The sequence below is a fragment of the Oncorhynchus mykiss genome, chromosome 12, assembly GCF_057628025.1.
Source record: "Oncorhynchus mykiss isolate SJ-2025 chromosome 12, ASM5762802v1, whole genome shotgun sequence".
NCBI lineage: Eukaryota > Metazoa > Chordata > Actinopteri > Salmoniformes > Salmonidae > Oncorhynchus > Oncorhynchus mykiss.
In genome coordinates, this window is record NC_143033.1 from 77,739,123 (window position 1) to 77,766,128 (window position 27,006).

The window sequence follows — 27,006 nt, forward strand, 5'->3', positions numbered from 1 at the left end:
GAGAGAGAGAGAGAGAGAGAGAGCGAGAGAGAGAGAGAGAGAGAATGACTTACAGCGGCACCAGTGTCTCCAACTGGTCCCGGGTCCCCAGCCTCTCCATCCTCCCCTTTCTCTCCAACGATCCCAGGCTGGCCCACTCCACCAGGCTGGCCAGCAGTGCCCTGTTACATCATAACAGAACCACTTGAACCAACACACTGACAGGAGGAGTGAAATAATAAATATTTCATCTACAGGTTTCTTGTGTTGAGGTTGTTTTGTGTGTCTGCTGTTCTCTGTCAGGGTGCTGAGACAGCAGCTGCACCATCATCACTTGGAGAAAATATTGACTGTTGTCTGTGTGTGTGAGTTTCCTCTGTTGATGCAATCTGAGTAACAGAGTGTGGAGTCAGTCAGTCTGTATCTCTGTGTCGGTGTGTGTCACTGTGGAAGTGTGTGCTGGCTGTCTCGAGAGAAAAACAGTGAAGGCATCTCTCACTTTGGTAGAGTGCACAAATTGGAACGTGTGAGTGAGTGGAAGACTCTCCTGCCTGCAGTGCAAGCCAGCACTTGTATTTCCCACAGACTCAAATCTTCTCTTTTTCCATTTCTCTCTCACAACATCACCTGCATCAATCCATTTATGGACCGCTCCATCCATACACCCTTCTATTTCCATGGCACCATATGAATCCGACCTGGGTTCAAATGGTATTCAACATCTTTCAAATGGTGCCTGATTGAGCTTGGATAGGAAACTAGTACCAATGGGATAGTCCCAAAAGTACAAACCATCTAGCACTCCAGGCAAATGCTCAAATAAAGTACGTGGTCTATCAAATGATCATTTGTACCCAGGTCTGATGTGAGGATCTGAATCCGTACCACTGAATCCATAAAAGCATTTCTCTACACCCACAATACCATCTGCTAAATATGTCTATGTGACCAATACAATTTGATTTGACTTGATTTTTGACTATGTGTGTGTGTGGCGTGGCTTCTTTCCATCTCTCTCTCTCGTGAATAATTGATTGGTGTGAGATGTTGAGAGGTTGGCCATTACTAGAGGTAAATATAACTTCCTCTCAGGGATGATTGTCTAATACTCCTTAATGATTTATAGAGCGGTAAATATAACTCCCTCTGAGGGATTACATTCTAATACCACTTAATAATTCACAGCTCCAAACCGGCAGAGGGTCTGGGAGAGGGAGAGGGGTAGAGGGTAGGGAAGTGTGTGTGCCGTGTGTGAAGTAACAACCCTATTGGTGGGTGTGTTCTGATAGTCGGTAGTGTAGATTTGAGTAGAAGTGAGAGCTGCGCAAAATAGTATACCGTCTTGCAACATAAACCAATCCAATGCTGAAGCAAACCCAGTGCATAGAAAGATGGTCAGATAAGGTCAGAAATATACTGTACCTCTCCACCGATGGACCCCTGGGGGCCTCTGGGGCCATGTTGTCCTGGAGGGCCCTGAGAAGAAAATAAATCATTAGCCATTGGCTTGAGACAGCACATACATGCACAAGTACACGCAGACGCAGACGCACACGCAGACACAAACACACCTCTATCCCAAAGGAAGTAGACTGTGTGACCCACCAGGCAGCTCCTCCCTGGGTACAGTGACTGTGCATGCTAGTCATTCAGTCTACTGAGGGCCTGGTGGCTGAGGGCCTGGTGGCTGGTGCAACATATCCCCAGAACAGAACCAGTCTCTATGATCATTACCTCACTGACATAATGCAGACACCACGAGGACAAGCCATTACCCTCAATGACACACGGAAAGGTACTCTCTCTTTCTTTCTCCCTCTCTCTCTTCCTGTCTTTCTGTACAGTATCTCCCTCTCTTTCTCTCCCTTTATCTCTCTCTCCCTCCCTCTATCCACTCCTTCTCTCTCTCTATAATGAGGAACCTCTAGTTCTCTACAAGAACACATTATCAGGCTACAGGGGAAATGAGAGCGCTCTAGCCAGTCAGTGTGATGGGATTCCACCCCTCTGTGCACCTCAACATGGACAACAAGCTATTCATCCTAACTGCACTGACTGCTCCCTTCCAGCCCAGAGTTAATGGTTAGCTGTGCTTCACAAACGCTGAAATCCCAACACAGTGAGAGACTGTACACACAGCACTAAGACAGACAGACATACTCCAGACACTACTACATCCACTACAGTAAGCACATATCCTATAATCCTGCTACTGGGGAGCTACGCGGGCATTAGAAGCTGCAATCCTGTGAACCACAGCATTCACATGGATGAGGCTTTCCCAGTGAGATCTCTTTCCTCCTTGCCTTGTCTCTCTCACATCCCTCTCTCCATCCCCCCATATCGTTCGTTCCCTCTCATACTCTCTCTCTCTCTCTCTCTTCTCCCTCTTTTGTTTTTTGTTTCCGTTTTGACGCCTCCTTCCCCTCTCCCTAATCAGGCTGAGTGTGCTGTGGCGCTAGCTGTGTGTGTAGAATCTTATTTAGCATGTGTTCACGGTCTGTGGCATTCTGAAATGACTGTCACAATAGTAGGAAGATGCTCATTAGACAGGCCCGGCTCAGGCTAATCTGATTAGAAGCTGTCACGCTGCCGTCTTCCTCCTCAAACCACCGCCCTCTCTTTCTCTGACTCTCTCTCGCTCCTTCAGTCAACTGACTGACTGATTCTCTCCCTCCTTCACTCGACTGACTCTCTCTCTCCCTCCTTCACTCAACTGACTGACTGATTCTCTCCCTCCTTCACTCAACTGACTGACTCTCTCTCCCTCCTTCACTCAACTGACTGACTGATTCTCTCCCTCCTTCATTCGACTGACTGACTGTCAGTTACTGCCTCCATGAAGGGTTTTACTTTAGTTAGGCTTTATACCACAATGAAGATGAGAGACATACTTAAGGAATGATCTTTGGTGGGAGAGTACAGTGAGGCTGCCAGGTCAACAATAGGATATAGGAAAAATATGTAATTGTCCAATGGTATGTCCAGTACTCACCATCGTGCCCACGTGTCCACTGTCTCCCTTCTCTCCTGGGAGTCCTGGCATGCCCTGTAAAGACAGAGTATGGTTAGAGGTGCAGTAGTAGGTGCTGTTGATGAGAGATTATACAGTCCACCTGTCAGCTATATGCTTGAGTAGAGAGATGGATGGTACAGTCCAACAGAGGGGTGTCTCATCTCCTCACCTGTAGTCCAGTGGGTCCTGTGGCCCCCTTGTGACCTCTCGCTCCCTCGTCTCCCTTCGGCCCGTACATCCCCTGCTGGCCCCTCGGCCCCGGCTCCCCGTCCACACCCTGAAACACACACAGAGGTCAGTGCTGTACACACATACAGTACACACAAACACACAATAAAGACAGATACATTGAATAGACGTACCGGTGACCCCGGATGGCCGACAGGTCCCTGGATTCCAATAGGTCCTGAAGGGCCCTGGAGAAGAGACCGAGAAACAGAGATGCTGTTGACAGTATACTGCATATCAATCATACACTGCAGGAAAACACTGCTGTGTCGGGAGCTCAAAAAACACAACTACTGTGAAATTGCAGCTGTTGATGGTAGCTGTTTGTGATTGCTTGGCTTCTGAAAGTGTTAGACAGTATTTTGAATAGTTTGATAGAGCTGCCAGGGCTAGGATAAGATGAAGTGCATGAAGATGCACAGTGCATGCTAACTAGACCATGAAGAAAGGCTTATAATGCCTAAAGCTGAGTATAACAGCTCACATACATTAATATACTGTACAGTTAATTATAACTGCACATAATTACCTCAACGCTCAATTATAAACCCTTTCTCATTTATTGAGTCATTCATTTGAATTATCCTAGTGATGGTGACAGCTGGTGACGGCTGGTGACGGGGAGGATACTGTCCGGTGCTTAATACTGTGATTGGTGATGGCATATCCTGTCAGGTGTGTAATACTTTGACTGGTGATGTCATATCCTGTCAGGTGTGTATGCCGCATTCAAAACAACTGGGAACTGGGAAACCTCTGATTTCAGTGCGTTCAAGACAACTGGGAACTCTGGGAAAAAACTAGCTCTGACTGGGAGAAATCATTTTGAACGGTCATCCAAGTCGGATTCCAAGTCTGAAACTTTCCGACCTGTGAGGCTTATTTGATCGAATAGAAGTTTCGTAATGTTTAGGCTGTTACAAATGTACTGATATAAGTGGATGCATTTGGCATTTCGGCAACTTTGAGAAAAATGACTTAGATGTGGCTGTTGTTAACACTCGTATCTGCCCTCTCATTGGCTAGAATGGTCCCACCTGATATCGCCTTCCTTCAATCATTGAGGACGTATTGTTAGAGTGGTCACTCGGTTATATTGTTAATATTGGTAGTACTGTGGCTGGTGATGTCATATCCTGTCAGGTGTGTAGTACTATGGTTTGTGACGTCATATCATGCCAGGTGAGTAGTACCAGAGATACTGGATATAACGATGAGATGCTTGTGTCTCCACTCTAACAATGGGATTCGTTGTCCACAGAGCGGAACGGCGGGCTGTCAAGCTCCCGCCTATTCCTCTCTTTGGATTGGTGGATACATCCTGTTAACTGAATACTTGTTTGAAACTGAGGTTTGGAATGTGGAACTGGAGACAAGTGGGAGTGAGTTGCTGGGCGGGGGATAGAATGATGGTCAAAGATAAAAGTCAAAAATAAAGCTAGTTTGGTCCCCATTTTGACTTGGTGGGTTGCTCCTGTGGGTCACTCTAGACGGGAGATGGTTAGATGACTGAATGTAATGTAAATGTTGAGCGGCTTCACTGCAGGTAGATTGTGTGTTTTAATATTCAATAAATATTCAATAAAAACAACACACTTGTAACAACCTAAGCATTATGAAACTTAAATTAGATCAGATAAGCCTCATGTATCAAAATAGCAATTTATATTTATCTTGACTAAATTCAAAACTTTCATTGCCCCCCCACACAAAAACCCTTCACCTACTTAATAATTAAGGATCTGCTGAACAAGGGCAGATTTGTGTCAGAAATAGGATCCTCCCCTCCCTCTCTCTGGTAGTACTGTGTCTGGTGATGTCATATCCTGTCAGGTGTGTAATACTGTGGCTTGTAAGGCTGAAAGACAGTGTTGTGGTTTAAATCTCTCCAGATGAAGACTCACAGATTCTCCTTTGTCTCCTTTACTGCCCTTCTGGCCTGGTCCTCCTGTCTCGCCCTGTAGACAACACACACACACACACACACACACACACACACACACACACACACACACACACACACACACACACACACACACACACACACACACACACACACACACACACACACACACACACACGTTGCAGAGATATAGAGACACACACAGCAACCCATACACCTCCCACCCACACAACATCAAGGCCAGTAGGTGAGTGGACTCCATGGCTAATAAGGACAATATATTAATTGACTAGCAATAAAACACCCCAGCAGTGCTTCAGGCCTTGAGGGCCAGTAGTTGGATTCTCCTAAGTTGTCCCTCTACAGTGGTATGGTACCTACTGTGCTGTAACTGTGTACAGGTGTAAGTACCTTGTCTCCGTCCTCTCCTGGAGGCCCAGCGGGGCCAGCAGCCCCGGGCAGCCCCACAGGCCCCTGCGCCCCGTCCTGTCCAGCTGGCCCGATGGGCCCCTTCTCTCCCTGGGGAACAAATGGATGATGAACCACCTCCACTATTCTAGTCTCATATTGCACCATGACATATTGATTAATAGATAACACAGAGAGAGTGGAACATGCACACACACACACACACACCCGCGCGTGAACATTGATTATTACACATATAGTACAGAGGAACCCACACATGCTGTTTATTTCTCAGTAATGAGCAGTGATGTACATATGTCCAGAAATAGACACTAGCGTTGCATAAGAAAAAAAACGAATAAGGAAATGATCAAAGGTTCTTACTGGCTCGCCCTTTTCTCCCATTGGTCCTCCAGGGCCGACCCCACCAGAGCGTCCGGGCTGACCAATAGCACCAGCCGCTCCAGAAGGCCCTTTCTCCCCAGTGGCACCCTGGGTAATGACACGACGGGGGAACAGAGAGGTAAGAGGACAACGTCACATGATTCACTCTTTCATTTAGTACACTGGTTATGATCTCCATGGTAACAGCCTCCCACTCTACATGTCCTTGTTGGCTATAGACCACATACGGACCAGGATGGGGGATGGAGGTGGAGATTAGGGGTGTAGCATGGGGAAAATGGGAATTAAACTATTGCTACATGATGAAATCCAATTTACCACTGCTCCTGACAGACCGGTGGGTCCTTCTCCTCCTTTCAGTCCAGCAGAGCCCTAGAGAGAGGCAAGCATACAGAGGTGAACCAATCAGAGCCTTCATCACAGGAATTCCAACCAATCAGTTTCCATCCCACTGTCAGAGTATACAGTTATCAGATGGTCCACCATCAGTTAATTCAAGTAAAAGACTTAGGGTCAGATGAAGCCCACTCTTGGACTAAAAAGCAGCATGGTCAATGGAGAATCTCCATTAAAAAGCCAGGAAACTGGCCTTCAGTGATTTTCACATAAAACACTGGGTGCTATACAACACAATAGTACTTTACATCAGTGCAGAATGTAAAATGTCAGTAAGGTGAAGGTCAGGAGATGTGAGGTGGGTGTGTTACCATGGCTCCAGGGCTGCCCCTGCTCCCTCTGAAGCCTCGGAGCCCAGCGGGGCCACTCTTTCCTGGAGCTCCAGACGGACCCGCGTCTCCCTGGAAACCAAAACAGACAGACAGACAGACAGACAGACAGACAGACAGACAGACAGACAGACAGACAGACAGACATGGAGGATTAGGTCTGAGTCTACAACGTGAGCTGACAACAGGCCTCTTTTTATTTTTTTAAGGGGTTGATCAGCTTTAATATTGCGGACAGATTGTTGCTTCCATCAATGTAATTGTCTGCATCATTTCCAATTCCCCATATATTTTGGGGGTAAATATATACAGTGCCTTGCGAAAGTATTCGGCCCCCTTGAACTTTGCGACCTTTTGCCACATTTCAGGCTTCAAACATAAAGATATAAAACTGTATTTTTTTGTGAAGAATCAACAACAAGTGGGACACAATCATGAAGTGGAACGACATTTATTGGATATTTCAAACTTTTTTAACAAATCAAAAACTGAAAAATTGGGCGTGCAAAATTATTCAGCCCCTTTACTTTCAGTGCAGCAAACTCTCTCCAGAAGTTCAGTGAGGATCTCTGAATGATCCAATGTTTACCTAAATGACTAATGATGATAAATACAATCCACCTGGGTGTAATCAAGTCTCCGTATAAATGCACCTGCACTGTGATAGTCTCAGAGGTCCGTTAAAAGCGCAGAGAGCATCATGAAGAACAAGGAACACACCAGGCAGGTCCGAGATACTGTTGTGAAGAAGTTTAAAGCCGGATTTGGATACAAAAAGATTTCCCAAGCATTAAACATCCCAGGGAGCACTGTGCAAGCGATAATATTGAAATGGAAGGGGTATCAGACCACTGCAAATCTACCAAGACCTGGCCGTCCCTCTAAACTTTCAGCTCATACAAGGAGAAGACTGATCAGAGATGCAGCCAAGAGGCCCATGATCACTCTGGATGAACTGCAGAGATCTACAGCTGAGGTGGGAGACTCTGTCCATAGGACAACAATCAGTCGTATATTGCACAAATCTGGCCTTTATGGAAGAGTGGCAAGAAGAAAGCCATTTCTTAAAGATATCCATAAAACGTGTTGTTTAAAGTTTGCCACAAGCCACCTGGGAGACACACCAAACATGTGGAAGAAGGTGCTCTGGTCAGATGAAACCAAAATTGAACTTTTTGGCAACAATGCAAAATGTTATGTTTGGCGTAAAAGCAACACAGCTGAACACACCATCCCCACTGTCAAACATGGTGGTGGCAGCATCATGGTTTGGGCCTGCTTTTCTTCAGCAGAGACAGGGAAGATGGTTAAAATTGATGGGAAGATGGATGGAGCCAAATACAGGACCATTCTGGAAGAAAACCTGATGAAGTCTGCAAAAGACCTGAGACTGGGATGGAGATTTGTCTTCCAACAAGACAATGATCCAAAACATAAAGCAAAATCTACAATGGAATGGTTCAAAAATAAACATATCCAGGTGTTAGAATGGCCAAGTCAAAGTCCAGACCTGAATCCAATCGAGAATCTGTGGAAAGAACTGAAAACTGCTGTTCACAAATGCTCTCCATCCAACCTCACTGAGCTCGAGCTGTTTTGCAAGGAGGAATGGGAAAAAATGTCAGTCTCTCGATGTGCAAAACTGATAGAGACATACCCCAAGCGACTTACAGCTGTAATCGCAGCAAAAGGTGGCGCTACAAAGTATTAACTTAAGGGGGCTGAATAATTTTGCACGCCCAATTTTTCAGTTTTTGATTTGTTAAAAAAGTTTGAAATATCCAATAAATGTCGTTCCACTTCATGATTGTGTCCCACTTGTTGTTGATTCTTCACAAAAAAATACAGTTTTATATCTTTATGTTTGAAGCCTGAAATGTGGCAAAAGGTCGCAAAGTTCAAGGGGGCCGAATACTTTTGCAAGGCACTGTATATCCCTATACAAACATACATACCCATATATATACACTATCGTTCAAAGGTTTGGGGTCACTTAGAAATGTCCTTGTTTTTGAAAAAAATGAAATAATGTCCATTAATATAACATCAAATTGATCAGAAATACCGTTTAGAGATGGTTAATGTCTAGACATGGTTAATGTCTAGACATGGTTAATGTCTAGACATGGTTAATGCTGTAAATTACTATTGTAGCTGGAAACGGCAGATTCCTATATGCACAAAAATACACATACATACTGTATATGCAAACATACATATACACACTTTTTTTTAGAATATACCTTTATTTTTCCCCGCAAACCCTACCACCACTCCCCCAATTGGAGTAAACTAATAAACAATAACACTTAGGCTTCTACCTTCAGTTTATACATCTTATACACATTTTACAGACACAATCTATTTTACAATAGTTATATTGTGTTTGTTTTTAGTACTTCCTCTATTTCTGATCCAGTTTGATTTCTATTTGTAACCTGCTATTTCACAGCAGGCCTCTTATGAGGTGATAAATCACAGAGACCAGTGCAACAGCCACATCAACTGAGAGGAACATCCATATTTTATGAGCGGTAATGTACGGAGCACAGTGAGGTATGGAAAGGGGAATATTTTTCTCCCCTTTATCAGTTTGGAAATTTGTGGGAAGGATAAATCCCTTGAGGTGAGGTGACATATCTCGTTTCTGAGAGGGTCCTGGAGGAGACATGTATGATCTTCTATAGATTGCTTTTATGATGATAATAATGATAGTGTTGAAGATGATGATGGTGGTGGTGAAGATGATTCACTGAAGATGAACACGACGGACTCACCTTGGGTCCCTCCTTGCCTGCCGCTCCGGGTAAACCCGTCTCTCCAGGGGGTCCTGGTGACCCAGGGTGTCCTCTGTCGCCATTAGGCCCAGTCTCACCAGATTTACCCTAATGACAACCACAGAGACAAAACAAGACAGGAGTTCTCATTACCTCACAGCTCTCATTTATTGGTTTGATTCTCATTGTGTGGCAAAATAACTACAAATGTAGTTCTAATCACTTATTGGATAACTCACCTGTGGTCCGATCACACCCGTTGGCCCATGTGGACCAGTCTTGCCTTGGAAGCCCTAAGAGAGGAGAGATGACAAGTGAGAAAATAGCAAGTGAAGCCGTGACCCAAAGCTAAGAGCTGAGAGAGAAAGAGCCAGCCTGACAGAGAGAGAGAGAGAGAGAGAGAGAGAGAGAGAGAGAGAGAGAGAGAGAGAGAGAGAGAAAAGGACACAATGAGAAAGAGAAAGAGAAAGAGAAAGAGAGTTATGGATAGGATTAGTAGTCTTCAGTATGTAGTCCACTCTAGCACTTCAGTAATTCAGCATCCAAGCCACAGCTTTTGTCTTGCTTGTTGTTGTGGTGTTGTTAGGGTCTTGATGAGTGTTGAAATCTATGTCCATATTTGGACAATGGCGAAAAAGTAACTAACAACCACGTAATTCCTGGGTCATCATAGAATCCCAGTTTAACTCACTGGCTCCCCTCGCTGTCCTGGATGACCTGGTAGTCCGTCTTTTCCTGCCGCTCCCTGAAAAATAATTGCACTTTATTAGCATAGACACACATACACACCTGATAGAGATAAAACAGTACAGACAGACACAACATAAGACTGGAAAGAAAAACAGAGACATGTTAAACAATGCAGGGGCTCCCAAGTGGCTCTTGTCACTACAGACCCTGGTTAGTTTCTAGCCTGTATCACAACCGGCCGTGATTGGGATTCCCACAATTGGTCCAGTGTCATCCAGGTTAGGGATTGGCCGGGGTACACCGTCATTGTAAAGAAGAATTTGTTGTTAAAACCTCTTGAAACTGTAATCGCAGCAAAAGGTGGCGCTACAAAGTATTAACTTAAGGGGGCTGAATAATTTTGCACGCCCAATTTTTCAGTTTTTGATTTGTTAAAAAAGTTTGAAACATCCAATAAATGTCGTTCCACTTCATGATTGTGTCCCACTTGTTGTTGATTCTTCACAAAAAAATACAGTTTTATATCTTTATGTTTGAAGCCTGAAATGTGGCAAAAGGTCAAAGTTCAAGGGGGCCGAATACTTTCGCAAGGCACTGTATTTCACTTGTGATTTCATGAATATGAATATTTTCTAGTAATATTTTTTGTCCGTTGCGTTATGCTAATTAGTGTCAGTTGATGACAATTCTCCCGGATCCGGGAGCGGTAGTTCCAAGAGTTAACTGACTTGCCTAGTTAAATAAAGGTTAAATAAAAACATGTAAATAAAATACATAAAAGCTGCTTGTCATTTGACACATCACACTTACATTAGGTCCCTTAGGTCCTGCCTCGCCGTTTCTTCCCTGTGGTCCTTGGGGTCCCTGTACGATCAACCAGACAACACAAAGACTCAATCCAGTTGACTATCTTTACCAGTAGGTATCGTACACTGTTATGTATCTGTGAAGCATTATGATGCTTTTTCCTAGCAGGGTGTATCATTGAAATATTATCACCCTATGCCAGCTATTATTGGATATGGTATTATTTGATATGGTATTATTAGATATGGAATTATTAGATATGCTATTATTAGATATGCTATTATTAAATATGCTATTATTAGCTGTGTTATATTATAGCTCAACTCTGGTGTTGTTGTGTGTCAGACTGGAGCTTACCTGGTCTCCTGTGGATCCTGGTGGGCCTTCGTGTCCAGAGGTGCCCTGATTGGTGGATCATGTAGAAGGTGGAGGATTGGGATAGAGATAAACAGTTATTGAATCTGTTGGTCTATTCATTCATTTTATGAAAATATATATTTTCAATCATTGTTAATAATTTCATTTGTGGTCTTTTGAAAGGACTCCTGAAATAACTGATTTCAGTTTCAAACATGTAGCTGCAGATTGTAAGTATTATCTCTTTGCACCAGATGGCATGGCATTCTGTGCTGAACAGTAACACAACAGCGCCTGTTCCTTCTCTCGTTATGAGACAGCTGTGCACTGGCCTAAACCCACCTTGTCTCCTGACTTTCCTGTTGGTCCTCTTGCTCCTCTACCCCCTCTGGCACCCTATGAAAAAAACAACATCAATATAATCCTTCTTACGACAACACAACTCATCCATAGGAGAAGGATAAATGACAAGGGGTGAATGAGAGTTCCTATGACATAAATCAGTGGTCGCCAACTGGTCTGGTTTTATGTTAAAAAAAAACAACAACGATAAAGCCTCGCTTTCTGTCATGAGAATTCTATCCCAATGATAATAACAATTGACAATCAATAGCTCTGACCAATCCCCGAGATCTGTAAGACCATAGTCTCAGAGGCCTAGCCAGGTCGGTCCAAACACAGTTCAATTGATCACGTTTTTTTTCCTTCGGCACACACATACAAGTTCAAACCCTAAACTACGCCTTGCTCAGACAGTCTGTGTTTTTCCACTATACAGATACATTGTTTCATCTAATTCTGACTAAAACTACACACATCATCAGATTATAATTTTATGATTCTAATCATTTTCATACAACTATAAGGTTTCAGAGCGGAATTATTTAATCATTATCTTTCAACATTTAAATTATTTTAGCACGTTCCTATTTCTTAAAATTAGTTTAGTGCTGGTGGTAGGTGCACTTGATTCAGCAGCCCTGATGCAGGAAAGGCAAAGTGTTTCCATTTTGAACCATGTCTGAAGGTAGAACTCCACCTACCCGGCAGGCCCAGAGAGCAAATCAAGTGCACTAATAGGCCTAGCGCTGGCCAATCAGATCGCTCAAATCACTGTGTCTGCACTGTTTCCTCGCGCCATAGGCTGTCAAAAGAAGCAGCAAAGTTGATAATGTGGGATTTCGAAACTTTTAAAACCATGACTAGAGAGAGACTCAACGAATACAGCGAAGAGCTGCTGTTTTTATGAATGAGTTCATGTTCAAGTTGTTATTCAGGACTTTCAACACTTTTATAAGCCATTAAAAAGCTAACCATCAGATGCAGGCCATCAGTCCAGTAAAATAAATGATTATAAATGATGAAATGATTATGCTCACTCAGCTGTGCCTCACAAGTAATACGACAAATGATCTACTGCCAATGTGATCCTATACCTACAATTTAGAAATATCATTTCTAAATAGTCTGAGAAGAACAACATTGGCAGGGCAATTCAAGCATAGCGATAAGATATTGGGCCTATAGCCTACTGCACAAACCTCATTGCTACAGAACTGTTTAATTGGTTAAAGTTGTATAATGTTGCATTGGCTTTTTTTTAAAAGTCATGTTAATTTTGTTATCTGAGCGGTAGACCTCGGCTTGCATTTTGACTAAGAAAGTGATCTTGACTCAGAAAAGGTTGATGACGACTGATTGTAAATGAATGGTGTGCAATGTCAGTTGGTGAGAAACCGTGACTCACACCTCACCATAGGCCCAATGCAATAGAGATCAATAGACTTAGATGCTGTAAGACCAGAGGAGAAATCTAACTCACATTAGGACCTCTCTGACCCCCAGTTCCTGCTTGACCAGATGGACCCTGCAGAAGAGAAATCCAGCATTATTACGATCACTTCAGTTATCTATCAGTGGAAACAGTACAGGCAGTTCACCAATCTTTGGATGGTTAGAGGAGAATTACAGTAGAGGGTAAAATACGGTTCAATATGGTTCAATATAGTTCAATATGGTTCAATACAGTTCAATATGGTTCAATACAGCTCAGTATGGTTCAATACAGGTCCTATGGTTCTCACCCGTCTTCCTTTATCTCCCAGAACCCCGGCAGAACCAGGGAACCCCACAGATCCCTGGAGAACACACACAGAGGTTAACCATCTACAGCCTTACATTAATCATGCATCAACCACAACATTTAATCAACTAATAATTAACCACAGTATCGAATTAAGCAAAAATCTAATCCATAAGTCAAACACACTGCCTTAAATACGCCATTAATCAACCCGCTAATGAATTGTTGTCACTAATGAACTATTAATAAAATACCTATTTTTAAATCAGCCATTTATCATGCTTTATGTTTTATTTGACAGCAAAGAGCTGAGCCAAAGAAATACACACTTCTTTGTGTTTCTAAGTTTTAACGTAAAACAAAGTTTTAAAGCTCTTAATTGGATTTCACCTTGGGCCCATGTCTTCCTGGGTATCCTGGCAACCCTGGGACACCCAGTTTACCCTGAGGAAGGAGAGACAGAGAAAAAGAGAGACAGAGAGAGAGAGAGAGATTAACAGAAAAAGAGGAGTGGAATCATTATGGTTGACTTGGCAACATTGCCAAAAACAAAGTGCATAATGTATGCAAATACTGTATGACATGGTTTAGCAGGGTGTTCATGTGATTACATGTACTGTAGCCGACCCACTGAACACGCATATATCCATACATCTGCATAATCCCAATAACTCATACATATTGCATAACCAGACACATACAGTATATGATACTAGTGAAATAATGTTCCTGTACCTTCTCTCCAGCGATGCCAGCACCTCCAACCTCTCCTAGGGGTCCCGACTGGCCCTTAGGCCCCTCTGGCCCATCCTCTCCATGACCTCCGGTGACCCCGTTATCACCCTACACACGCACACACACACAGATAGAGAGAGAGAGAAAAAGAGACAGAGAAAGAGAGAGAGAAAGAGAGAGAGAGAGAGCAAGAGAGGGAGAGAGAGAGAGAGAGAGAGACAGAGACAAAAAGAAACAGAGAGAGAGACAGAGAGAGAGAGAGAGATAGGGAGAGCGAGAGGGACAGAGAGAGAGAGAGAAAGAGAGCGAGAGAGAGAGAGAGAGAGAGGGAGAGGGAGAGGGATAGAAAGAAAGAGAAGACAGAAGACAGAAAAGCAGGTCAGACTAACTGAGATCTCATCTCATTCTACATAAAATACCTTATTTGTTCATAATGAGAGACAGCTCTGATCTGAAGCGTGTGTTAGTCTGGCGTGGGTACACTCTCACCCCGTCTCCCTTGAGGCCCATGTCACCTTTGAACCCGGGGAAGCCATCTTCACCCTGCAATGTGAAGAGGAGAAGAAGACAGTGATTTCAAATGATTCATGATGATTTATGAATCACAGTCCCGAGATCTGGCAGGTGTCTGATCAATTAGATCTCTATGGGGGATGTCATAATAAACCATGAAGTAGAAACGAGATGCCTTTACAGTATCTGACAGTGAGACAACTGGTACTTTGACTGTGAGTAATCACGTCTATTCTTCTAGTTTTACAGCACAATTACTGTGAAAATGACTCTTTTCTCACCTTTTCTCCTTTACTCCCCTTCAGACCTCTCACTCCATCAGCTCCCTGTGAAACAGACATTCAAATACAAATAGAATCAGAACAGGCCACAATATCACTGATAATCACCATTCAAGACGATACTGTACTACAGTACCGTATTCAGAAGTAAATAAAAGTACTATCAACAGCATGCTTGGGCTGTCACTAAACCATGTTTTTATTGTATTTTACTGCCACAACTATTGTAAGAAACACCGTGATTTGACAATGGAGAATGACTTATGAATGACTATTGATTTGCTCTTAACCTGTCACTGCCCTCCTATTGACCAGTTATTGACCATCTATTAACGATTGCAGACGAGGTCAGCTTGCGCCTTAACAACAGTGACCTAGAGGTGGAATACTGGTGGTGTGAATATTACTTTGAATGAGCAAGCAGCCATGATGCAACACCCCAACCTATCCTCGCAAGATACAATTTGAATTCCATGTGCATACGCTAAATTCACACACACGCATATACACGAGTACACACACACACACCCACACCCACACGCTCACACACACAAAACACCCATACCCACAATCCCACCCCCCACACACATAAACACCTTCCTCTCTTATCCAACATTGTAATTTCTACTGTCCATCAAACGTTATTCCCACTGTCATTAGATCTCCTTCGGAGAATACACCTGCTCTCTCTGAACCTGTCAACTGTCAATCACACACTCACACACACACTCTACAACATGTCCATCACAGGTAGAGAGATTGAAATGTCTGAGGGAATGGCTATCTCTCTCACCATTGTACCTTTGAGGACATTTCAACCGCGACCATTACATAGCATCTGACTCACCTTGACACCGCGAGTCCCTGGATAACCAACAGGCCCTTGGGTTCCAGGCAAACCCTGTACGACAAAACAACATCAGGATTCATCTGTCTGAAAAGCACTACCCATTATACAGATGCTAGTGAGCAATTGTGTTGGGCTAATTGTGTTGGATTGATGTGACTGCGCAATGACGATGACATTGTGAAAATACAATGTTGAAAAGGATGAGTCAACGGGAGTGAGCGTACAATGATGATGATGATGATGATGACAGTGAGCTAACGTGGACAAACATGATTGGAGTGGAAGGGAGTGTCCGATGGCAATGCATTAAACGAATGTGAGGTGAGAATTGTGATGAGTGAACGTGATTGGATAATATGGCCGTTTATATGACAGCACAGTGGTATGATGAGCCAGGCAGGTCTAACGGGCTGTACTGTAACTCACATTGAGCCCCTTCTCTCCTGGAGGGCCTTCTCTTCCTGGATGGCCCTGCACACATTGAACAGACATAGCATATTAGAAGTCTTATTATGAGACATCATAAAGGCTCACATATGTTTATAACAAGTAGTACAGCATTGTACCAGCCGGCGGTACCTTACTATTATAACTCTCCACAGATCTCCAAGTCTGTTTTTAGAACCAATCAATGGAGCTTGATGGACAGTGCATAGATACAGCACAACGTATAGGGGGACTTGGAGGGTGCTGTGTCTGCAGAACACGACAGTACACACGAAACATAAGCCCTGTTTCCTGTTACGTAAAGCCATGTGGATGGACGTTTAGCTAAGCCCTTTTGTAAACAGGCCCTTCATTCGACAGAGCTAATTGAAATGCTGCGTTGGAGAACTTTCCTAATGCCTTCTGTTCTGTATTGCACCCTGGTAAGGTCAGCGCTATCGGTGCTGCTGAGGAAGAATCAGATGGATGTACTTACAGTAGGGCCATCGATACCAGAGAGTCCCTGCAGCCCACCGTACCCCTGGGGACCCTGTGGGGGACAGAGACAGATCATGAGTGGTGAAACTTACTGTATATACAAATCAATCTGAAGGGTAACAACCAGACTACAACAATGTGATACAGGGTATATGTGTTTTAGACTTTGATTAGCCTCTAGTGCAGCCATACTCAACCTTAGGCTTTCAATTTATTAATGTGGTTGAGAGTTGTAACAGTAGAATGCACAAGGTGCATTTTTTACATGTGGTAGTATATGGGAAGTTGTCCTCTTGTTGTGTCATTCACTGACAGACATTAGAGAGCTATTTCTAACATGTCAGTTATGTACAGTTGATCAACTAGCCCATGTTAGCTAGGTAGGTATGTTAGGCTAACCCGCTATCTAAATCTTGTAGTTATCATGGACAGATTATATGCCCATAGGTGCCCCCATTGATTTTGTTGACTCGATGATTTTGTTGACACAAAATTGAAGGAAATGAGCTTAAAACTGATTTAAAACAATTTTCTCTGACAAAATGTGTAGAAGGATTGTAGGGAAATTTAGTTAAGAACTGCTAAATGTTCTTTCTGCCAACAAGAGGAGAGTGAACAGTCTGGGGTCATGTGGGTCACGACTCACAAGGTTTGTTACCACGCCGATGAAGACAATATCCATCCAGACCTTTACCACCTAGGAAATAGTAGTTGAGTAGCCCTGCTATAGGAAATAGTAGTTGAGTAGCCCTGCTATAGGAAATAGTAGTTGAGTAGCCCTGCTATAGTGTCAGGAGGCTGTGGTGTGTGATAGCACAGCACTGAGTCCCTGCCTGCCTGTGTGTGTGTTCCAGTGTGTGTTTCCTGGATATTCATTTCCTGTCATGTGTCCTCTGTAATCTGAATGGGAGTCAGGAGTGGCTGGTACTGGGTCACAACGTTCAAGGCCAGCCTCCCCTGGGGGCGGAGCTGATAGCGGTCACAATATCAGGTCTTTAAATCTGATAGGAAGAGAGATGCACAGTGCCTACCTTCTCTCCTGGCAGGCCGATGGGACCCTGAGAACCAGGAAGGCCCTGGACCAGAACAAAGCATTAATCAGATTAATGTGTGTGTGTGTGCATGTGTGTGTGAGGGAGAGAGTGAGGGAGAGAGAGAGAGAGAGAGAGAGAGAGAGAGAGAGAGAGAGAGAGAGAGAGAGAGAGAGAGAGAGCGAGAGAGCGAGAGAGCGAGAGAGCGAGAGAGAGAGAGAGCGAGAGAGCGAGAGAGCGAGAGAGAGAGAGACAGAGAGAGAGCGAGAGAGAGAGAGAGAGAGAGAGAGACATAAGGGAAAGACAAAGAAAGTGTTGAGACTGTGTTTTTTTATGGATGATGTTTTTGACAACATGTTGTTGTGTGTTGACATTGTGTGAGGTTGTGGGTTACCTGTAATCCAGGATTTCCTTGTTGACCGCTGGGCCCTGTCTCTCCAGGTGGCCCCTGAGACAAAACAACAAGAAGCGTCACACACACTTTCTCTTCACATGGTCAGAGCCCCACATGCTAGGAATCCTAAACAGGGTCATGGGACTGCTACTCCACTGTGGTCAATGCTTTTTTAGCTGTGTTTACTTTAATGAATGAAAGTCACTCACATTCCACAGGTCTGATTGTGTTTCTAAACACCATCTTTAGAAAGCTTTTATTCGCCCATTATAGTCATCATGGATCAACTGTTATCATTTTGAGTCCAAAGTTAAGTTTAAAATACTGACCAGGTTGCCCTTTGACCCTTGAACTCCATCCACACCCGTAATACCCTGAAAGAGAAAGACAGCTAATCAGATTTAACTGTATTCAATGTTATCTATTAATATCAGACTGGTTTGAAGGTTGGTAAATTGCCCATTGAACAGCATTAAGTTGAAGGTTGGATGTTGACTTACTGGCTGCCCAGGTGGCCCAGGTGACCCTCTGGGTCCGACAAGTCCTCTGGCACCCTAGAGTCAAACACAGCACACTGATCAATACTGTATCAGGTTCATATAAGCTAATGTATATTTATATACATCCTCAAATTATGACAAATACAGGTACAGTATACAGTACCAGTCAAAAGCTTGGACACACCTACACATTCAAGGGGTTTTCATTGTTTTTACTATATTCTACATTGTAGAATAATAGTGAAGACATCAACACTATGAAATAGCACAGATGGAATCATGTAGTAACCAAAAAAGTGTTAAACAAATAAAAATAAGTTTGATATTTGAGATTCTTCAAAGTAGCCACCCTTTGCCTTGATGACAGCTTTACACACTCTTGGTATTCTCTCAACCAGCTTCACCTGGAATGCTTTTCCAACCGTCTTGAAGGAGTTCCCAAATATTCTAAGCACTTCTTGGCTGCTTTTCCTTCACTCACTTTTCCTTCACTTCACCCAAACCATCTCAATTAGGTTGAGGTCAGGTGACTGCTACCATGTTGTGTTGCTACCATGTTGTTGTCAGTGTTGTGTTGTCTCTCATGTCGTGATATGTGTTTTGTCCTATATTTATATATTATTTATTTATTTTTAATCCCAGCCCCCATCCCCACAGCAGGAATTTTGCCTTTTGGTCATCCATCATTGTAAATAAGAATTTGTTCTCAATTAACTGACTTGCCTAGTTAAATAGAGGTTAAATAAAATCCAATAAATAAATAAATTGTGGAGGCCAGGTCATCTGATGAAGCACTCCATCAATCTCCTTCTTCGTCAAATAGCCTTTATCAAATAAAATAAAATTGTATTTGTCACATGCGCCAAATACAACAGGTGTACTGTCGACCTTACAGTGAAATGCTTACTTTCAAGCCCTTAATTACCAAAAATGCAGTTTTAAGAAAAAAAATAAAAATGTTTAAGTAAGAGATAAGAATAACAAGTAATTAAAGAGCAGCAGTAAATAACAATAGCGGGGCTATATACAGGGGGTACCGGTACAGAGTCAATGTGCGGGGGGCACCGGTGTCGAGGTAACTGAGGTAATAGGCAGAGTTATTAAAGTGCATAGATAATAACAGAGAGTAGCAGCAGCATAGAATAATAACAGAGAGTAGCAGCAGCATAGAATAGGGGGGGGGGGGGGTAGCCATTTGATTAGCTGTTCAGGAGTCTTATGGCTTGGGGGTAGAAGCTGTTTAGAAGCCTCTTGGACCTAGACTTGGCGCTCCGGTACCGCTTGTCGTGCGGTAGCAGAGAGAACAGTCTATGACTAGGGTGGCTGGAGTCTTCGACAATTCATAGGGCCTTCCTCTGATATCGCCTGGTATAGAAGTCCTGGAAGGCGGGAAGCTTGGCCCCAGTGATGTACTAGGCCGTACGCATTACCCTCTGTAGTGTCTTGCGGTCAGAGGCCGAGAAGTTGCCATACCAGGCAGTGATGCAACCCGTCAGGATGCTCTCGATGGTGCAGCTTGTAAAACATTTTGAGGATCTGAGGACCCATGCCAAATCTTTTCAGTCTCCTGAGAGGGAATAGGTTTTGTCATGCCCTCTTCACGACTGTCTTGGTGTGCTTGGCCCATGTTAGTTTGTTGGGAAATTGGACGCGAAGGAACTTGAAGCTCTCAACCTGCTCCACTACAGCCCCATTGATGAGAATGGGGGCATGCTCGATCCTCCTTTTCCTGAGTCCACAATAATCTCCTTGGTCTTGATTACTTTGAGGGAGAGGTTGTTGTCCTTGCACCACATGGTCAGGTCTCTGACCTCCTCCCTATAGGTTGTCTCATCGACAATGATCAGGCCTACCACTGTTGTGTCATCAGCAAACTTAATGATGGTGTTGGAGTCGTGACTGGACGTGCAGTCATGAATGAACAGGGGGCACAGGAGGGGACTGAGCATGTTGAGGTTTGAGGATCAGCGTGTTGAGGATCAGCGCGGCGGATGTGTTGTTACATACACTTACCACCTGGGGGCGGCCCGTCAGGAAGTCCAGGATCCATTTGCAGAGGGAGGTGTTTACTCCCAGGGTCCTTAGCTTAGCGATGAACATTGAGGGCACTATGGTGTTGAACGCAGAACTGTAGTCAATGAATAGCATTCTCACGTAGGTGTTCCTTTTGTCCAGGTGTGAAAGGGCAGTGTGGAGTGCAATAGAGACTGCATCATCTGTGGATCTGTTGGTGCAGTATGCAAATTGGAGTGGGTCTAGGGTTTCTGGGATAATGGTGTTGATGTGAGCCATGACCAGCCTTTCAAAGCATTTCATGCCTACAGACGTGAGTGCTACGGGTCGGTAGTCCTTTAGGCAGATGACACAGCCTGAAGGTGTGTTGGGTCATTGTCCTGTTGAAAAACAAATGATAGTCCCACTAAGCGCAAACCAGATGGGATGTAGTGTCACTGCAGAATGCTGTGGTAGCCATGTTGGTTGTGTGCCTTGAATTCTAAATAAATCACAAACAGTGTCACCAGCAAAGCACTCCCACACCACCACACCTCCTCCTCCATGCTTCACGGTGGGAACCATACATGCGGAGAGAATCTGTTCACCTACTCTGCATCTCACAAATACACAGAGGTTGCAACCAAAAATCTCAAATTTGGACTCATCAGACCAAAGGAAGATTTTCACTGGTCTTGTTCATTGCTCATGTTTCTTGGCCCAAGCAAGTCTCTTCTTATTATTGGTGTCCTTTAGTAGTGGTTTATTTGCAGCAATTCAACCATGGAGGTCTCCTCTGAACAGTTGATGTTGAGATGTGTTTGTTACTTGAACTTTGTGAAGCATTTATTTGGGCTGCAATTTCTGAGGTGCAGTAAACTCTAATGAACTTATCCTCTGCAGCAGAGGTAACTTTGGCTCTTCCTTTCCTGTGTCGGTCCTCATGAGAGCCAGTTTCATCATAGCGCTTGATGGTTTTTGTGACTACACTTGAAGAAACTTTCAATGTTGTTGAAATGTTCAGGATTGACTGACCTTCATGTCTTAAAGTAATGATGGACTGTCATTTCTCTTTGCTTATTTAAGCTGTTCTTGCCTGAATATGGACTTGGTCTTTTAACAAATAGGGCTATCTTCTGTATACCAACCCTACCTTGTCACAACACAACTGATTGGCTCAAATGCATTAAGAAGGAAATAAATTGCACAATTAACTTTTAACAAGGCACACATTGAAATGCATTCCAGGTGACTACTTCATAAAGCTGGTTGAGAGAATACCAAGAGTGTACAAAGCTGTCATCAAGGCAAAGGGTGGCTACTTTAAAGAATCTCAAATATCAAATATATTTTGATTTTGTTCAACATTTTTTTGATTACTACATGATTCCATGTGTTATTTCATAGTTTTGATGTCTTCACTATTATTCTACAATGTAAAACGTTTGAAAAATAAAGAAAAACCCTTGAATGAGTAGCTGTGTCCAAACTTTTGACTGATACTGTATATACAGTATATATGTGTGTGTCTGTGTGCGTGTTGGTGTGTGTTTCTGTGTGCTCATCATGCATTTGTGTGTGTGTGTGTTTGAGAAATATTGTAAGTATGTTTGAGTGTGTGTGTCTGTGTGTGTATGTGTGTGTGAGTGTCTGAGGAAGAGCGAGTTAATGAGCCTGTGCGCATATGGGCAAGTGTGTATTTGTGTGAGAGTGAGTGTGTGTGTCTGTGAAGAGAGATGAAGCGGGTTGGGGGGTGTCTCTGCGTGTGTTGTTTTTGTCAGCATCGCTCTTTGTACCTCGGCCAAGCCACCTGTTCCAAAGCCACATCTGTGATCTCCCTTGAAGTGATTGATATGGAAATATAATCATTCAGGCCAGGATTTCATCTCTACCATCTCGCGCTCCCTTTCCCTCACTCTCTAACTCGCTCTTATCTCATTCACCACCCACTGAATTCCTCTCTCACATTTATCTCCCTCCCTCTCTCCCCCTTCCCCCCTCACTTCCCTTCTCTCATCCAAACCCCCAGCTCCTCTATTTCCCTGAGTCTCTGTAGTTAAGGGCTCGGATACACCAATAGCGTTTGCCTGCAGGGTGTACTGTAGTTGCGAACCGATTGCAAACCGATTTTTACATGTAGAATCACGGAAAATGACATTTTCGCACGATTCTGACTCAGACGGCCTCAACAGCATGATCCACATCCACATAGATCCACATTCAGCGTGAGCCTTAACATAGCCCTCCTAACATGTCTAATGCAGTCCTCTATTTATTTTGTTGCTGGGTGATCCATTTAGAGAGGCAGAGCCCCACTGGACCTTCTCCTCACCTGCTGGGATAAAGATGGAGTGTGAATCAGCCTGGGCATACTGCGGTCATTGAGCCGCCTGTGGGGAGGAGGAACGTGTGTGTGTGTGTGTGTGTGTGTGTGTGTGTGTGTGTGTGTGTGTGTGACGTGGTTACTCACAGGTTCACCGGGCTGTCCACTCGGCCCTACGGGTCCATCTAAACCCTAAAAAATGACATGAGAAAGAGTCAACAGAGAGAGAATACTGTCCTCTCTTCATGTGCCTCTCTGTCCTATTAAAGAAATATGTTGACTGACAGATATGTCTACGTAATACATCACACCCGTCCTCTATCTCCCCTTTCACATAACTAACATGCCTTGCCCTGAACACAATTCATCATCAATAGCCGAAAATTTGTCTGAAACTAATTTATAATCTTCACTGGATTTTAATCATTGATATTTGCATTGCTTGTGAACAAAAGCCAGAACGACAGAGATGTCTAAAAAATTCAAAGTTTTTCATTTTCATCTCAATGGTGAGTGTGTAACCGATGTGAAATGGCTAGCTAGTTAGCGGTGGTGCGCGCTAATAGCGTTTCAATCGGTGACGTCACTCGCTTTGAGACCTTGAAGTAGTGGTTCCCCTTGCTCTGCAAGGGCCGCGGCTTTTGTGGAGAGATGGGTAACGATCCATCGTGGGTGTCAGTTACATTGATGTGGGGCCACAGTGTCTCCTGACCCCTCCTGTCTCAGCCTCCAGTGTTTATGCAGCAGTAGTTTGTGTCGGGCGGCTAGGGTCAGTTTATTATACCTATCCGGTGTCCTTTGTGAATTTAAGTATGCTCTCTCTAATTCTCTCCTTCTCTCTTTCTTTCTCTCTCTCGGAGGACCTGAGCCCTAGGACCATACCTCAGGACTACCTGACATGATGACTCCTTGCTGTCCCCAGTCCACCTGGACGTGCTGCTGCTCCAGTTTCAACTGTTCTGCCTGTGATTATTTTTATTTGACCACGCTGGTCATTTATGAACATTTGAACATCTTGGCCATGTTCTGTTATAATCTCTACCCGGCACAGCCAGAAGAGGACTGGCCACCCCTCATAGCCTGGTTCCTCTCTAGGTTTCTTCCTAGGTTTTGGCCTTTCTAGAGAGTTTTTCCTAGCCACTGTGCTTCTACACCTGCATTGCTTGCTGTTTGGGGTTTTAGGCTGGGTTTCTGTACAGCACTTTGAGATATCAGCTGATGTACGAAGGGCTATATAAATACATTTTATTTGATTTGATTGCTGCGGAAAAGGAGGAGGTCAAAAGGGGGGTGAGCGTGGCCGATGTGAAATGGCTAGCTAGTTAGCGGTGGTGCGCGCTAATAGTGTTTCAGTCGGTGACGTCTCTCGCTCTGAGACCTAGAAGTAGTTGTTCCCCTTGCTCTGCAAGGGCCGCGGCTCTTGTGGAGCGATGGGTAGCGCGATGCTTCGTGGGTGTCAGTTGTTGATGTGTGCAGAGGGTCCCTGGTTCAGGGACAGACTAAAGTTACACTGTTACAAGTGCTGGGTATGGTTACTTTGCTGAAGGGGATGTTGGGTATGGTTACTTTGCTGAAGAGGATGTTGGGTATGGTTACTTTGCTGAAGGGGATGTTGGGTATGGTTACTTTGCTGAAGGGGTTGTTGGGTATGGTTACTTTGCTGAAGGGGATGCTGGATATGGTTACTTTGCTGAAGGGTATGTTGGATATGGTTACTTTGCTGAAGGGGATGTTGGGTATGGTTACTTTGCTGAAGGGGATGTTGGGTATGGTTACTTTGCTGAAGGGGATGTTGGGTATGGTTACTTTGCTGAAGGGGATGTTGGGTATGGTTACTTTGCTGAAGGGGATACTGGGTATGGTTACTTTGCTGAAGGGGATGTTGGGTATGGTTACTTGCTGAAGGGGATGTTGGGTATGGTTACTTTGCTGAAGGGGATGTTGGGTATGGTTACTTTGCTGAAGGGGATGTTGGGTATGGTTACTTTGCTGAAGGGGTTGTTGGGTATGGTTACTTTGCTGAAGGGGATGTTGGGTATGGTTACTTTGCTGAAGGGGATGTTGGGTATGGTTACTTTGCTGAAGGGGATGTTGGGTATGGTGACTTTGCTGAAGGGGTTGTTGTGTATGGTTACTTTGCTGAAGGGGATGTTGGGTATGGTTACTTTGCTGAAGGGGATGTTGGGTATGGTTACTTTGCTGAAGGGGATGTTGGGTATGGTGACTTTGCTGAAGGGGATACTGGGTATGGTTACTTTGCTGAAGGGGATGTTGGGTATGGTTACTTTGCTGAAGGGGATGTTGGGTATGGTGACTTTGCTGAAGGGGTTGTTGTGTATGGTTACTTTGCTGAAGGGGATGTTGGGTATGGTTACTTTGCTGAAGGGGATGTTGGGTATGGTTACTTTGCTGAAGGGGATGTTCGGTATGGTGACTTTGCTGAAGGGGTTGTTGTGTATGGTTACTTTGCTGAAGGGGATGTTGGGTATGGTTACTTTGCTGAAGGGGATGTTGGGTATGGTTACTTTGCTGAAGGGGATGTTGGGTATGGTGACTTTGCTGAAGGGGATACTGGGTATGGTTACTTTGCTGAAGGGGATGTTGGGTATGGTTACTTTGCTGAAGGGGATACTGGGTATGGTTACTTTGCTGAAGGGGATACTGGGTATGGTTACTTTGCTGAAGGGGATGTTGGGTATGGTTACTTTGCTGAAGGGGATGTTGGGTATGGTTACTTTGCTGAAGGGGATGTTGGGTATGGTTACTTTGCTGAAGGGGATGTTGAGTATGGTTACTTTGCTGAAGGGGATGCTGGGTATGGTTACTTTGCTGAAGGGGATGCTGGGTATGGTTACTTTGCTGAAGGGGATGTTGGGTATGGTTACTTTGCTGAAGGGGATGTTGAGTATGGTTACTTTGCTGAAGGGGATGTTGAGTATGGTTACTTTGCTGAAGGGGATGCTGGGTATGGTTACTTTGCTGAAGGGGATGCTGGGTATGGTTACTTTGCTGAAGGGGATGCTGGGTATGGTTACTCCGCAGGACCCTATAGTACATTTATGGTTGTTTTTGTCCTCACCTTTTCTCCTGACTCTCCATCAGGCCCATGTGGTCCAGGCTTCCCTCTCTCCCCCTAGGAGAACATACATGATATACTGTGTAAGGCATATGTAGACTTGATGTTCAATGCCATTAAACACATCAGCAGTCACAAATGCTTCCCACACATAAATGTCAAAACACGCACACAGTCTCAGGAGGAGAGAAAGACAGACAGTAGAGACTTGGGTTGCTAGTCCTCACTCACTCTGTGGCCCTTGTTTCCTGGGAGACCTGGCAGTCCGTCGAAGCCTCTGTCCCCCTGAGGATAAATAGACCCAAGAGCATGAGATCGAAACATAGTTACAACACAGACACACACACACACAATGGATTGAGATACCTTCCCTATGGACTCTCCCATCTGGCAGTGTGTTATTAGCTCTGACTAGGAACAGCGTGTGAGCGTGCGTGTGTGTGTGTGTGTGTGTGTGTGTGTGTGTGTGTGTGTGTGTGTGTGTGTGTGTGTGTGTGTGTGTGTGTGTGTGTGTGTGTGTGTGTGTGTGTGTGTGTGTGTGAACAGCAGTGTCTTCATTTGTCAGAACAGTGTTTTAGCACAGAACAGGACAGAACAGCTAATACTCTGTGTGTGTGTGTCTGTGTGTGTCTGTGTGTGTGTGTGTGTGTGTGTGTGTGTGTGTGTGTGTGTGTGTGTGTGTGTGTGTGTGTGTGTGTGTGTGTGTGTGTGTGTGTGTAGTGTCTCTGGCTGGGACTGCGAGCCCAGAGTGTTAGCTGTTCCGTTCTGGAACACTGTTCTGACCGATAAAGACACTGCTGTCCAGGGGAGCGTCATTTATTTGCCAAGCTCTTCCTGCAGCTGTAAACTATTGAATCGCTGGCGTGGTTAATATGACTAATAAACTCCGTATTAAAACCTCTGATAGCTCTATGGTTATTTAGCAAGTGAAAATGAAGACTTCATTCGACAATTCCCGTGGAAACATGAATTAGTTTACAATCCTGTTGCTACCTCGATAGAACACATA

The 27,006-nt window shown here is 44.2% G+C and overlaps 1 protein-coding gene across 3 annotated transcripts in view; it reads right to left on the bottom strand.

Moving 5' to 3' along the window:
- The window catches only part of LOC110538970 (collagen, type V, alpha 3a), a 79,811-nt gene that overhangs the window by 14,813 nt on the left and 37,992 nt on the right, over nt 1–27,006 (bottom strand). For all 3 annotated transcript variants that reach the window (XM_036938396.2, XM_036938398.2, XM_036938397.2), the window contains 32 exons: nt 26,229–26,282; nt 26,001–26,054; nt 23,069–23,113; nt 18,607–18,660; nt 18,436–18,480; nt 18,107–18,160; nt 17,713–17,757; nt 16,680–16,733; nt 16,184–16,228; nt 15,755–15,808; nt 14,908–14,952; nt 14,603–14,656; nt 14,114–14,221; nt 13,769–13,822; nt 13,380–13,433; nt 13,118–13,162; nt 11,638–11,691; nt 11,296–11,340; nt 10,942–10,995; nt 10,133–10,186; nt 9,681–9,734; nt 9,442–9,549; nt 6,647–6,736; nt 6,258–6,311; nt 5,919–6,026; nt 5,538–5,645; nt 5,128–5,181; nt 3,358–3,411; nt 3,165–3,272; nt 2,975–3,028; nt 1,402–1,455; nt 54–161 (listed from right to left, as the gene is read on the bottom strand). In XM_036938396.2, the coding sequence (XP_036794291.2) occupies nt 54–161; nt 1,402–1,455; nt 2,975–3,028; nt 3,165–3,272; nt 3,358–3,411; nt 5,128–5,181; nt 5,538–5,645; nt 5,919–6,026; nt 6,258–6,311; nt 6,647–6,736; nt 9,442–9,549; nt 9,681–9,734; nt 10,133–10,186; nt 10,942–10,995; nt 11,296–11,340; nt 11,638–11,691; nt 13,118–13,162; nt 13,380–13,433; nt 13,769–13,822; nt 14,114–14,221; nt 14,603–14,656; nt 14,908–14,952; nt 15,755–15,808; nt 16,184–16,228; nt 16,680–16,733; nt 17,713–17,757; nt 18,107–18,160; nt 18,436–18,480; nt 18,607–18,660; nt 23,069–23,113; nt 26,001–26,054; nt 26,229–26,282 (2,025 nt within the window). The remainder of the gene's footprint in view (nt 1–53; nt 162–1,401; nt 1,456–2,974; nt 3,029–3,164; nt 3,273–3,357; nt 3,412–5,127; nt 5,182–5,537; nt 5,646–5,918; nt 6,027–6,257; nt 6,312–6,646; nt 6,737–9,441; nt 9,550–9,680; nt 9,735–10,132; nt 10,187–10,941; nt 10,996–11,295; nt 11,341–11,637; nt 11,692–13,117; nt 13,163–13,379; nt 13,434–13,768; nt 13,823–14,113; nt 14,222–14,602; nt 14,657–14,907; nt 14,953–15,754; nt 15,809–16,183; nt 16,229–16,679; nt 16,734–17,712; nt 17,758–18,106; nt 18,161–18,435; nt 18,481–18,606; nt 18,661–23,068; nt 23,114–26,000; nt 26,055–26,228; nt 26,283–27,006) is intronic.